This window comes from Phaethon lepturus, unplaced genomic scaffold (assembly GCF_000687285.1).
Source record: "Phaethon lepturus isolate BGI_N335 unplaced genomic scaffold, ASM68728v1 scaffold13437, whole genome shotgun sequence".
Lineage (NCBI taxonomy): Eukaryota > Metazoa > Chordata > Aves > Phaethontiformes > Phaethontidae > Phaethon > Phaethon lepturus.
In genome coordinates, this window is record NW_010552595.1 from 3659 (window position 1) to 18014 (window position 14356).

At 49.1% G+C, this 14356-nt stretch overlaps 1 protein-coding gene across 1 annotated transcript in view; it reads left to right on the forward strand.

Annotated features, from left to right (window-relative positions):
• LOC104624016 (sodium/hydrogen exchanger 6) overlaps window positions 1-3610 on the forward strand; it is a gene marked incomplete at its 5' end in the record, with an annotated part of 7006 nt that extends 3396 nt beyond the window's left edge. The window contains 5 exons of the mRNA XM_010291268.1: window positions 1-76; window positions 242-272; window positions 1499-1578; window positions 2200-2305; window positions 3151-3610. Coding sequence (XP_010289570.1) covers window positions 1-76; window positions 242-272; window positions 1499-1578; window positions 2200-2305; window positions 3151-3426 — 569 coding nt within the window. The remainder of the gene's footprint in view (window positions 77-241; window positions 273-1498; window positions 1579-2199; window positions 2306-3150) is intronic.
• Window positions 3611-14356: the final 10746 nt, after the last annotated feature.

A 14356-nucleotide genomic window follows, 5' to 3' on the forward strand; every position in this document is an offset into this window, starting at 1 on the left:
CGCTCCTCATCGTCTTCTTTACGGTGTGGGTTTTCGGTGGGGGCACCACGGCCATGCTGTCCTGCCTGAATATCCGGTGAGTGCGGTGCGTGTAGGGCTCTCCTGGCACAGCGTGCCCTCTCCCTTGCCCGCTCTTACAGCAGCGTGCTTGGGTTTAAAAGACAAGAGGAAGATCGTGTCCTTCCCCCCTGGACGGCGGCACGTGTGTGTGCTAACCCTGTCCTTGTTTTCTCCTCCGCAGGGTCGGCGTGGATGCGGATCAGGAGAACGTGGTGAGTGCGGTGCTGCCGGGCAGCCTCTGTAGAGGAATTTGCACTGTGCTCCTCGGTGCAGGGGTTACATCGAGACCCTGTCAATGCTCGCCTGTGCTCCGCTCCATTCCAGCTGTAGGAGGGTTTTTAGCTCCTCTGGTGAAAGAGTTTGCAGTCAGTGGGAGTCATGGCTTTTCTGTGCCCTCTGTGGTTATAATGAGGCTTGCTTTTATTCAGTTTGAAAGAAGGGCATAGAAGTAGCGCTGGACTGTTCAGTCAGTTCACATTACTGCTGCGATGGATTCAGTCTCTCCCTCGCTGGGTCTGAAATAAATACCAAAATGTGCATGACACGGGGGCTTTCTGCCTCATCCCAGCATCCAGGGCAGTACAGAAACACCATTTACTGACTCATTTTATGTAGCATCTTCTGTCCCGCTTTTACCCATGGGTACCCTCAACCTCTCTATTGTCCCCACTGTTTCCTGTGAGTGGTTCTGTGGCAGCCCAGGAACCACTGACTGTGCTGAGATAAATGTTGGAGCCCTGCAGCGTCAGGAGTGTACCTGCCCGGTAGCCATGAGCTGTCTCGCTCATGCACCTGCAGCCCAGTTGTGCTGTGGCTGTGGCTCTACTTGATTTTGGTGTGAGTTCTGCACCTTGGAGGTTCATTTTATTCAGAGCCTGGAGAGAAAGTGTCAAATGCTAAAGGCATCCCAGAGCCATAAATCTGAAAGCCAAATTCCTGTAAAATATGTAATTGTATTCATAGTCCCCTCCAAACAATTTTATATTTTTTTCTCTGACTAAAAGGAAGCCAGGAGTCCCCTAACACATGATTATTTGCATACAAAAATTTCAGGCGAGATTTGATGGAGGTTGGACCTGTCAGTTGCAATTAAACGTGATGTCTGGACTCAGCCGCTGGCTCCAGGGCACTTAAAACCTTAGGGCCAAAAACTAGAAGGCTGTAGCAGAAAAATGGTCACTCCGTGCTTTGATACCACCTCCCTAAGGCTGTTGTACGCCGCTAAATGCAGAGCATACTGGAAGCACCCTCAGCCCGTCATGGCGTGAATGCCCTTATGCTCGCTGCAACCCAAGGGTTTCTCCTGAAGAGGCACTGGGAAGGTGTGTGTCATTTTACGTCCCTGTGGGGATAATCTGGTGTCCCGTGGGGGCCCCTGGCCCTGATCCAGGTCATGGCACGTTGCCCTGCTGCTGTTTAATGTTTTTCTCTCCTGCAGGGCATCCCGGAGAGCGAGAGGAGGAGTACGAAGGCAGAAAGTGCCTGGCTGTTCCGCATGTGGTACAACTTTGATCACAAGTATCCTTGAACGGCGGTTGGCGCGTGCCGTGTCAAATCCTGTGTCTCCGAGCAACTCCATTGACTTGGCGCCTGACTTGCTCCCTGCTTAGCAGAGGAGCCAGCGTTTGCGTTCCCGTTACACTGCTGGTTTTTGATTTGCACCTCCTCGTGTCTGTGGCTGCGAGAAATGACCATTTCCACTCACTGTCAGTGGGAATGCAGTGGTAGCTCAGTTCAAAGCTGGGGGGTCCTCCATCTCACTGGCAGGCTGGTAGGAAGCGCCGGGGGCCTTCTCATTTGTAGCCCTCTTGCTAGACCTGTGCCCCTCCTCCCTTTCAAATGCTTTGTCATGAATTAGTGGAGGAGCGATTTGCCAGGCTGAGAAGCACAGGATGATGGGACAAGTTATGTTGCTAAACCTTTTCTTGCCAGGACTCTGTCCTGGTCTGCTCGTGTCCCGCTGTGTTTGGTTGCATTCAGGTTGCTCATCCCAATAATTTTTGTGCTTCCAGGGACTTGTGTTTCTTTCCATCCTGTGATTTCCTCAAGACACCGAGTCCCTTGCTGGTGCCTCTGCATCCCACCCCTTGACTTACCGACATGGCCCTATTCCTCGTTCTTCCTTAACCCTCTCTGTAGCTATCTAAAGCCTCTGCTGACGCACAGCGGTCCTCCTCTGACGACCACGCTCCCGGGGTGCTGTGGGCCTGTTGCCCGGTGCCTGACAAGTCCGCAGGCATATGAAGTGAGTCCATTGCCATCCTTTCTGTCACACTGTCAGTGGGGTTTGACGTGGTTACATTTCTGCATAGCTTTTGGATGCTGCTCTACATGGGAGCCTGGTGGGAGGTCAGATTCTGGGGCTGATGGATGGGCTAATTCCTGTGAGCATTTTGCTTTTCCAGCTGACTGTTTGGTCATGAAGGGACTCGTGGTGTATTCATGGTAGTTCCTCAGTGAAGCTGTCACGGGTGTCCTTCCTCAGTCCCAGCTGTGAGGACACAGAGCTTCCTCATCCCCTGCTTTCTTCCAGCCTTGCAGCTGAGCCGTTCCTGCAGCCCCTTCAGCTGCATCACTCACAACCGAAAGGGTTGCCAGCATCTGAACCGGGGCTGATTTTCTCCTGAAATGATAAAGAGCCCTTGTTTGAGCAGCCCAGAGAGGCAAGGGGTGACAAGCAGCTTTGGTGAGCCCATAGGCAGCAGCCTCTTCCACCATCGCTGCGGAGCCTGTGGGCACCCACACTCTTCAAGGAGCTGGGTTTGCTGGTCAGACTTGGTCTCCTGTGGCTTTGACGGGTTGGTGATGTGATTCCCATGGTCATGTCAAAGCCACTCAAAACTCTATTCCCCACTTATTTGGCTATGGCATCAGAATGAAGAGCTGAGAGCGCCCTTTTAGGCAGTCTGCAGTGAGGTTAGTGCGTTGTGCGAGTCTTCTGGGCTCCCACGTGTGTGTGGCACATCTGGTTATGGTCATGGTGCAGGAGAGTCTGTGATTCGGTGCCTCTGTCTGCTCGTTCACCACCACCGTGTGATTGCAAACATTCAGGAAGAGTTAAACAGCACTTTCTTCCTGTTTGTTGCCCAGAATCAAGAGCAGCTGAAGGACGATGACTCTGACCTCATTTTGAACGATGGGGACATCAGTCTGACCTACGGGGATTCCACCGTCAACACTGACTCTGTCGCATCCAGTGGCACATCGCGGCGGTTCGTGGGAAACAGCTCTGAAGACGCCCTTGATCGGGAGCTTGCTTTTGGGGACCATGAACTCGTAATCCGGGGAACACGCCTGGTCCTTCCCATGGACGATTCAGAGCCACCGTCAAACGTCCTGGATAACGCAAGACATGGTCCAGCATAAGGTTGCTCAGTTTAATTGACAGTAATATTTGCATATATGATCAAGAAATATGTACTACCTAAAGTCTAATGCATGTCTCAAAATGTCTAAGCTGTATAAATATTATTTATATGGTGTCAGAAGAATATAAATATTCTCTGCCAAGCACTTGTAAAGAACAAGCTGCAAATTTAAGTTAAAAACTGTGTTGACTGCACTGTGTAGGGTGGAACTGTTTTAGCATAAGAGTCTTTTGCACACAGCGAGCTTCTTTAATGTGTGATTTGACGAAGGGTTTCGTTCCCAGCAGGGTAAGTAAAGGAGTTCATCCTCTGAGCCTGAGAGAGGAGGATAAGGAGGTGCTGGCAAGCAGTAGAAATCGCTTTCTATTCAGATGAGGATTGTGGGGTTTTTTTAGGCTCTGATATTTGGATAGTCACGTTTGAAGTATCAGTGAAAAATCTGCCCACAGACCCTCTTGCCAGGCAGCAGCTGGTGAAAAGTTTGTTTGCTTTGTGGGAACCTGAGCTGGGACCTGGAGACTTTCTGCTTTTTAGTGACCCTCTGCCCCAGCCCTGCTTTATCGGGCTAACGGCAGGCCAAAGCTGATAGCAAGGACTGTGGGTGTCAGGCTGCTCGGATGGGAGCAGGAGGGAGGGATGATTTGTATCTGTAGTCATGTTTAGGAGAAAGAGGTGATCCCACAGAAACTACACCAGGCGTGCAGATTTTAGGGCTGAATCCATCTCTCATTTGTGGCTCAAGCAGCTTTCTAGAACCAGCCATCAAATCCTCAACTGGCAACTAAATTTCACATTTGGAAAGCGACCGTGTCTTTGTGCGAGTGAATCCCTTCTGCAGTCGTGGATGTAGCTGAGATGTGCAGAGCTACCGCAGTTGCACGTGGGGCCGTGGAGTCCGGCCAGCCTCGAACACAAGCTTTACGGCTACAGATTGACACGGTACCTCCGGACCTCTCCAGAGGTATTGAGCATCCAGGTGGTACTGAAGGGGAGTTGTCCGTCCGTCCTCCTGTATAGTCAAAAATCATTGCACTTTGTTTAATAACTCCGTAGCATGCCGTGTGTCTGTAATCCCCACCCGATCTCTCTCACATCTCTTACCATTTAATGAGAAATGTTTGCGATTTTTGTTGTGTTTTTTAATTTTAATGTTTATTTTCCAAGGAAGAGCACAGAACAATTTGAGATTTCACACTAGTGTTAAAGGATTCACCCTGTAGTTATGGGAGTGGCTAAAGGTGCAGTGAAATTGTTAACCCTGACATCCTTCTTTTTCTCCTGAAAAGGGGGAATCGCAGAAATTCACTGTATGTAATTTTATTATCTATTTTAGCTGCAGTTTTTTCTATACAAGCCTTTCAGGGTTGGTGGTGCACTATAGGCCCGTTCTGGAGTTAACCCTCTCCAGAGGGCTTAAACAGAGGTGTTTAAAAAGAGAATATATGAAAAAGAGCTGTGTGGGTCCAAGTGCTCACAGCTCCCGTTAGCTTTTCTTGGAAGAAACTCTGCATCTCTCAGGATCCAACCCTGAGACCTCAGAGCAGTGTCCCCATGGCTGTTTTCCCCAGCACCACCTGAGAGTTGGAGGAGACAGGAAATACTGAAATTTTGAGTGTATATGTATAGTTGAGAAAATAAATTTACACTTTTTTTTTTGTTTTTCTTCATTTTCTCAGGTCTAAGTAACATTGCCTTAAATTTACGGATGTGAAAATAATTATTTTGGCAGTTTATCCCCCAAGAAAATGCTTTCTTTTTCCTTCTGAACAAAATGTGTAAGTGTTGCCATAGGACTCCTCTAGAAGGGGGGTAATGCTCTGTTTATATTTAGATAGGGCATCTTCCTTGCACCAGTAAATGGCAGTCTCGCTGTTAACATAGCTGTTGGATTAGCGCTAGCCTCTTTGTTTCCTGCTATGCAGGAATTCCATAAAGTGTGCATTTTATATGATGTCTGTAACTTAACGTCATGTGTTTAAAAAAAAAAAAAAAAAAAACCAAACCAAAAAGGAAAAAAAAAAGTAGGTACCTGTTGACTCTAGGTTTACTGCATCACTTCTACATCCTGTTTTTTGTTTGTTTTGCCTTTTTGAAGAGGTATGATAAATAACTACCTCTTGTTTTTTCCTGTGTAATCTGACTATGAATTCAATTTACAGAGCTGGCATTGGTGCAGCCGGAGGTGCAGGACGGTTCTGCTGCCCCTGACAGCCCGTGGTCCCATCGCCGGGCACCGGCGCAGCGTAAGGGCAGCGCAGGGCTCCCTCCCAGGCAGTCCCCAGCTGAGGTGCAAGTTTGCAGCCGAGCGCTGCGAGATGGCCACAGCGCAATGTTTTACTGTAGCCTCGGTAGCATTCTTCTCTTTCTCTGACCCTTCGACTTCTATAATTTATCCACCCTCTTTAAGCTTGCTGATACATCACCATAAGCCTCAGCTTTTGACGGCAGTGGCGGTTCAGTTAGTACATTAAAGTAAAAAAAAAAAGGTAACAAATGATGATTTTATGGGTTACCTGTGAACTCTTATGATCCATATATAATATAACCAGGACTGTTCCGAATAATCTTGGTGAATGAATGAATCCGAGCTGAAATTCAGGAGTGATCTAATAAATGACTCAGATTCATCCTCAGCTGATTATTTTCTTTGTCCCACCGCAGCTGAGAATACACGAGTGCCTGGTTTTCAGATGCAGAGCCCTGATGGCTTGCATGCTGCAGACGAAGTTAAGAGTACCTTGGAGAATCAGGCCTCGAGATCTTTTGCCAAACAGATAAGACAGCCCTGAGGAGGCAGTTCACAGCTCTCCTGAAGGTTTAGAGAAAGTGTCCTTCTGTAAATTGAATTTTCATGGTTTTTGCACATGAAAAAGCATTGTAGGTAAAGTTATGATTTGTACTAGTACTGTCGATTTGTGTGGTAATGGCATTAACTCCGTAGTTGTGGTGTTTGTGCAGCTGATCTGTGATAGCTGATGATCACTATTGGACCTTCTGTTTACACTGATTAAATCCTTTACTGTTGCGTTGTACTGTGAAAGAAGGATTATGGGCCTATAAATTTTTTTTTTTCTGGAATTGTGTGTACCGTTTCATTAATTCACACAGAAATAAATCTGTAGCGAAGTGACGACGTGCCACTTGACCTTCTCAGACCAGTTTGTTCATTTTGGCCAAGGGGTGAGGCAGCAGCCACAGATGCAGATGGTGAACCCCGTGGGCTGGAGGGCAAGCTGGGCTGGGGCGCATGCTCCTGCCTTCACCTCCGCTCCTGAGACACAGCCCAGCCCTGCGGCCGTCATCCTCCCTTGCAGGAACAGGCGCTGGGGAGCGGAGAGACGCTGATGTCTGCTAAAAGCCATCGCAGCTCCCAGGCTCCTCCACAAGCAGCAAAACCCAGCCGGGGTGACGCTGCTCACTCGCACGTGCCCTGGGGTGGTGGGTGGACCTGTGTGAGAGGCGTCACTATGGGGTGTTGCAAAATTGGGGCTCCTGAGCTTTCGTGGGCTTTTATGTTCTGCGTTTTTGTTGAATTTGCAGCTGGGCTTGTGGCAGGTGATTCTGCCCTCCATCTGCTGTCTGCTGTTTTTTTGGTGCTGTGTGGTGTCGGAGCAGCTGAAGAGGTCAGTTGTTCAATTGCTTTACAATCCTTCAATATCTGAAACTTCAGGAATCTGGTTTTTAGGGCTTTGAATCACAAAGAACAAACTTCATCCTTTGAATGGTATAAAAATACATTGTTCGTAGCTCTGTATCACTGCGGGAGGGTAGCTGCTGAAACCTAGTTAAACACACTTGTCTCTCATCCATAGCAGCGGCCAGCCCGGGGGTTGCCTGTTCTGCTTTCCGAAGGGACTGTGGTCCTCACATGGAGCAGCGAGTCCTGAGCTCTCACGCTGGGCTTTGCCAAAGCCTTGACTGCAGCTCACAAAAGTACCGGGAGTCTGCAAACGAGAAGGGTTTGTCCAGTGTCATGCTGGTTGTCGGTGGCCTGTGCTACTGGAAGTGACAGCCGTGGGAGAGGAGACAATGTTGTTTATTTCCTTACTATGAAATGATGCTAATTCCAGCGTGCACTTGCACCTCAAAATGCTGACAGAATAAACACTGCTAATCCCGCTGTACACGTGCTGTCCAGCCCAGGCTTGGGTTGTACTTGAGCACGTAACTAAAACAAGGATGTAGTTTAGCAGTTGAACAAATGCCTCTTGGCAGCTCTTTACCCTCGCAAACCCTCAAAAGAAGTGCAGCACACCCCTTACAAATTAATTGTTTTGTTGAAATAAAGTATGATTCAGGCCCTTGGGCTCACCATTGGTGACAGCTATCCCCGGTGCCCAAAACGTAGCCGGGACCCGCTGGCGTGCATCCACCCTTCCCGATGCAGGTGGCTGCAGGCAGGCATCCTCTGGGATGGGCTCGCTGTGCCGTGAACTGGCATGTCATTTCAGCCATGCAAAAAGATTTTGGATACGTGCTGCTCAGAGACACTGGGAGAAGGGACGAGGCAGATACCTGCATAGTCTGGGGAGGGGGACTTGCACCGCAGGTAGGTGCGTAGAGCCGCCACTTGCTGAATAGTCCCCATTTTATTAGTCCGGTTCAATTTGGGCTGATGAGGGACAGCTTTCAGTCAAGCTATCGTATCACCTGGCCATGGCCATGTGGGGATCAGTAAAGTGCTGGGAACTGGGCCAACACTGGGCATCTACAACCTCAAAAAAGTCACCGGGCTGTTTTTAGAGCAATCCTGTATTCTTATGCCCAAGGCACAGGCAGTCCTGTGCACATGGCTCTCTGTCTCCAGGTCATGCTGTGGAAGCATTTATGTGAGGTTAGAATTAAAGAAAGCAAGTTTTGATTCTTCTTCCTTCTCTCATCGTGGCCTGCAAGGAGATCTTGTCCTTGCTGGGTCCTCTAGATGGCAATATTGGAAAGGACAGTAATTGTCCATCACTGCAGTGTCCCTGCGAGGTCCAGGCGGTGCAGAGGCTGCCAGCCCACGCCTGCTCCAGAGACCCTCTCCATCCCCTGCCATGTTCACCGTGCCTTATGCACCATCCAGCTCAAGTGCTGATCTGCAGAAAGAGGAGACCCTGTTGCAACACTGACTACTCTTACACCCTGAGCCCCTCTGCAGAAGCCACCACCTTCTCAAACACCCAGGAGTTTGGAAGCAGTTGGGGTGGTCTTGTGCTTGGAAACTGTACATCTAACCCTGCATCTTGCTTTCCCCTTTAAGGCCAGCAGCTTGTTGGCATTTTTTTTTCCCGTTAGGCTTTTAGACTCAGGAGTTAAGGCTAGTGGTCACAAGCTGGTTGCAGGATCAGTTTTAAGCCCCTCAGAGATGAGCTGCAACCCTTGCTGGCGCTGCTGACAAGTATCAGAGCTGGTTCAAATACCTCCCACAGCATCAAGCCTGCAAGGGCACCTCCTTCCACAGCGCTTCCCCTTCCAGGCTCCCCAGCTCTCACAGGTAGGGCATCACCTGGGCTGTAAGCTGTTCCTAGCACCAGAAGTTGCTGTCATCTGCAGCCAATTTGGCAGTTTGCACTGTTGCAAGAGGACTTTCCTCTCTTCTTGGCTCCTGCTCATCACAACCCCAAAACAGTGTTTGTCACTGGATGTGGGGAGTATTCTGGAGGAAATATCTTGGTGGGACTAAGAGAGGAGGAGTGGGTGGAAGTATCTCTCGGATGCTAGTGGGTCCTAAGATATTCTTATAATACTAAATTGCAAAAAATCTTTTGGCCACATGTGTCGGTGATTGGAGAATAGTTGGAAGATGAGGCAAGTAAAAGGGAAATGAGGAAATGGTGTCCTTGCTAACAATCATAACAAAATCTGCCAAGCTGATGAGAGAATTCAGAGGCCGTGGGAGTATTTGTGTACTGTCCGTGTCCAGTGCAAGCACAACACCGCCGTCCAGCGCAAACACCATGTGTGCCCGCTGCTTTCCATCTCTGCTGAGCTGGGAGCTATGTGGGCGTCACTTAACAGAAAGGCATTTACAACTCCCCTGGTGCCTTCAACCGTGTTAACATCAGAAGCTGCTTTGCACCTTGCTGGCAGGAGCAGCACTGGGGACAGTCTGGCTCCCAGCACCCTGGTCTCGCCACCGTGGCTAAAAGGAGAGCAGCACAGCGGTGCAGAGGGCCTGATGTCCCTGGAGGCTCCTGGCCCTCGGGCAAGCCTGATAAGAAGCAAGGCAAAGTCTTGGTGGGTTGGCTGCTGCCGAGGTGAGATGCCGGGGGTGAGGCTGGGACTGGAGAGCCTAAAGCTGGTGGAAAGCAGAGCTCCAGTGTGTCACCACTTGGTGTGGCAGGGTGGTACCAAAGGTGTGCAAAGGTCTGCTTTCAGAATGGAGTTTGGGAACCAGGGGCTCTGGAGCATGCTTGGGACATACAGCTCTAGCACAGCCCGTCTTGGTGCTTCTCTTTACTCCAGCCCTTACAGTCCATGCTGGGCACTTAGAGCCTGGGTCAGAGGCTACAGGATCCCGGTGACTTCAGGAGACTCTGTAAGGTTCAGGACTCCGGGGTAGCAGAGCCTTGAATTTGTTGTCCAATATTTAGACATGCATATATACAGCAGGATTTGGTCTTTATTAATTGGCCTTTCACAGGAAATTCCGCCAGCTGTCCTCCTCCGAGGGGTGCCGGCGATGCTCCGGCCCCAAGGAGTCCATATATGGTTGCAATCTCCCAACCCTGCGTGTTTCGCAGAATAGTGTGGTCATAGCTACTTTTAAGGATATGTGTGAACATTGCTCCCTTTCCTGTATGCATAAGCTCCCAAGAATGCGGACAAAGATAAAAAGCGTATAAATTAAAGCTGTCAGCTTTATGCAGCATGTCAGCTCTTCTACCCGCAGCAGCAAGGTTAGTTATTCTAGCCTACCCACATGGGTGCTGGCCTGAGCTGGGAAGGCACCACGATGCAAGGGATGCTTTGTGAATAGGAAAATACCAACTGCCCGAGCACCAAAGCATTTTGCAATGTAAATGTGCCTAGGCTGAGGCAGCAGAAGAAATATTTTCCTTTGCCCTTCCTCCTCCTCTAAGCAATGCTAAACCACAACCAGGAGCTGCAGGTACCCGGCAGCCTCTGCTGCTCTGAGCCCTTTCTGTTTGTAAGGGACTTCTGTATCCTGAATTCTGCCTGATCCTTCCGCCAGGGATGTCTTCCTCATCCTCCTCCCCGTTTCTGTGGCCTGATGTCCCTGGCTAGCTCCTGCTCCATTCGCTCTCCAAACGCAGCAAGAGGAGCTGTTGTCCACGTCAGTGTTGGTAACAGTAAATGTCCTGCAACTCACTGACCTCCTCCTTGCACCCATGCTAGCTGCAGCCCATTTGCCTGATTTAGGGTGGGCTAATCACAGAAAATCAGAGGGGGGCCACAGTAGGCATGCTCTGCACTTGCATCCCATCTACGGCATCTCCCTTGCCCCTCCTGTGGCACTGGCCTGTACCAAAATGCACCTTTTCTGCTTGGCAGCCCTTTAGGCATAACCGTAAAGACAGCTAAGGGCAGTATGTCTCCTCTATCTCCACAGCATCCTCATTCTCTGCAGCGTCTTACAGTATCTCGTCTGCACCCTTTGATGGCAGAAGGCTAAATCTGCTCTTCTGGGATACGACTCGCTCCTAAAACTCTCAGAGGTACAAGAGGAAGGGGAATAACAGATGCAGCATTGCTTGTTTTTCCTTTTTCCCAGGCAGTTAAGATTAATCACGGGTGCTTTTGGATCTGTTGTGTGAAGTCTCCCACCTCTGAAGCTTTTGAGATCTGTAATAAGAGAGAATTGGAAATGCCTCTAGGTCTCAGTGACGGAAGGGCCAGATTTAATTAATACAAACTTCTTCCTTTCACCACATACTCTGCCATCTTTTTTAGCTTTGGAATAGACACGAACATCATAAAGGTATTTAGTTAAATTATGTCTGGTTGAGTGGTCTGAGGTCGCTATTTGCATTGGTGTCCCTTTTTCAAGGTGCAAAATCAAGGATTCCACCGATGAGGCAGGTCAAGCGATATAACGCTGCGAATGCACAAGGCATGTCCCGGTCATGTTTTCTACCCCAGGACTTCAGAGCTGTGTCCACTGCTCACATGAGAACAACCGAATTGTTACAAAAAGCCATTGAATTTCTGTTGTGACTTTGTTTCTGCTCTGCATGGGCTCGTTCACCAGCTGGAGCTTTGTTGCTGAGATATTTGCTGTCGATAAAATGCCTTAGCTCTGGGTCAGATGCCTTAAAGGGCTGGATGCTATTGTCCCACTAGAGGGAAGCCAGCGCCGTTTGGCACAGTTACATGCCTAAACTCAGCTCCCATCAGTGACTTGTTGCTTCAGCTGGCACTGTCCGTGCTCCGATGACAGAGCTGATAATAGACTGATGGCACTCGTGACAAGAGTGTAGGGGTTGAGTAAAAAATTCCCTGGAAAAAATGGATCATCCTGGTTTTACAGGTATTTAATATGAGATTCCATGGCCAGCATCAGGCCTCAGCAGTGCTCACAAGACTGAATTTCATTGCCTTAAGGAGGAGCACCCAGCTGGGGCTCCGGCGGCGTGCCCAGATGGCATTGGAGCAGTTGTGTTTGCAGCAGCACAGAGCTGGCTGGGCTGCAAAGCTCCGCTGATCGGAGGAGTGGGGGGCAAATCTAACACTGCAGATACGCCAAAATCAGTGCAGGATGCCTTGGCACCTTGGGCTGGGATAGAGGAGTATCCACTGGCCTCCCCGGGAGTGGAACTGACCCAGGACACTGAGATGATGGGGATTATGGTCCGGCTGAAAGTCCTGGACTACAACAAGCAGGACAGTTAATACCTGGACTTCTGTGGCTGGCCGTGCTCCTGATGCAGCAGAATGAGTAAAGCCGAGGCGTAGTGTGTAAATATTTATAGCCCAGTTACCAGGTTTCGTGTTTGGCCGGTCCCTCTTGGCTCTTACGACTTGATGTTTGTGGCTCTGAGTTGCCAAGGACACTCGCAGGGTTGCTCAAGGGGCAGAAACCTCTCTGAAGGGAGCCAGGGACGTTGCTGCCGACTTCTCCGAGGCAGCGGGGCCAGCTTGGCCGCACCCAGGGCACCGGCCGACTCATTTCAGTAGCGAGAGCTGGTTCTGGCTGTGGTGCCACATCACAGCAGCACCCACTGCACCCACCCAGCACCTGCATCCCAGCCAACAGCTCTGGAAAGGGCGACATGAGGCACCGATGAGCCCCTCAAAAGTCAGTCTAGCAGCATTTTTCACTGACCAGCTCAGGTGTGCATGAGGGAGGTGGGAAGAGAATGCACAGCACCCAGAGCCCTTTTCTTTTCGGGGGACAGCTTTGTCACCTCTCACTGTAGTGTGTGGTTCTCCAGAGAGAGGCTCGTTCATCAAAATCTAAACAGCCTCTGCATAACTCTCGTGTTCTTCCTCAGATCCAGAGTCTTTAATGTCAAATATTTTTCCCTGCTGTTGGTTCAGTTCCTTCTCCTGTTCCCAACCCTTGCTTGAGCTGCTGAGGGGAAAAAAAATAAAAACCACAATCTGTTTTTACTGAAGATATTTATTTCAATTTGGAAGGGGCAGGAAGACAGCTTCTCTATATCCATGCATATAACTGAGATCTTTCTCTTGGGTGTCTTTCAGCTTTGACTTCAAACCATCTTTAAACCCCGTTTCTTCAGCAGAATCCAGCAAAGTAGTGACCTCTCTCATTTTTGCATAAGGGATGGATACCAGAAAACTTGGTTTAAACCAAAGGAAACACACCCATGCTCCCTTTGTGCCAGCTGAACTAAATCAGTTGAAAATCCCATCTGAGCTGGAAGGAAAACAAAAGTCCAACACAGATGAATCTCCTCCAAAGCCGGGTATCATAGAATCATAGAACAGTTTGGGTTGGAAGGGACCTTTAAAGGTCATCTAGTCCAACCCCCTGCAGTGAGCAGGGACATCTTCAACTAGATCAGGTTGCTCAGAGCCCCGTCCAACCTGACCTGGAATGTTTCCAGGGATGGGGCATCTACCACCTCTCTGGGAAACCCGTGCCAGGGTTTCATCACCCTCATTGTGAAAAATGTCGTCCTTATATGCAGTCTAAATCTATCCTCTCTTAGTTTAAAACTGTTACCCATTGTCCTATTGCAACAGACCCTGCTAAAAAGTTGGTCCCCATTTTTCTTATAAGCCCCCTTTAAGACTGCATTAATCATGTCTAAAATCTTTTGGTAGAGAAAGCTGCCTGACAGCTATTTACTGCAGCTCCTTCAGCACACTGAGCTCAGGAAATTGCATTCATAATTTCCTTAGTGCCAAACGGTTTGCAGTTTTCCCATGACTATTCCTTTTTTTTGTTGCTTGTGAAACAAAGCCTTTGAAAAGCACACACAGACCTACTTTTTGCCTAACTATGAAGTTAACACCAAGCATATAGTTTAAGGGGATACTGTTCACTTGATTTGTTTGGCATAGGGAATAAAAAACCCCAACCTTATTTGCGACTAAGCTTTCCGTAAATAGCCTTGTAATTTTAATACAAGCTTTTGTAGCAAAGAGAGAATTGATCCGACAGAGAAAGTAGGAATGCTCAGACAGCCGGAGCTGTCGGACGCAAGGAACAAGCAGAAAAGGCAGAAAGGTGTAACCTGGCTTCTCTGTGTTATCATCAACGCAGGCCTGAGCAGTAAGTACGATTCCCAGCGCATTTATATACAAGAAAAAGACTTGACTCTGAGCCGGGCTGGAGTTCAGCTCCAGCCCCTGGGACAGATCACATCCATGTCCTTGGACAAGCGGCTTCTTTCTCCACTTTGCCCCTGGTGTAGCCATGGGCACCGTTTGGGTAGTTTAGGTTGGTCCCTTGGAGCACACCAAATTTAAGCATCTGTATAACTTCAGCTGCCATTAGCTATCTTACTAAATAAGAC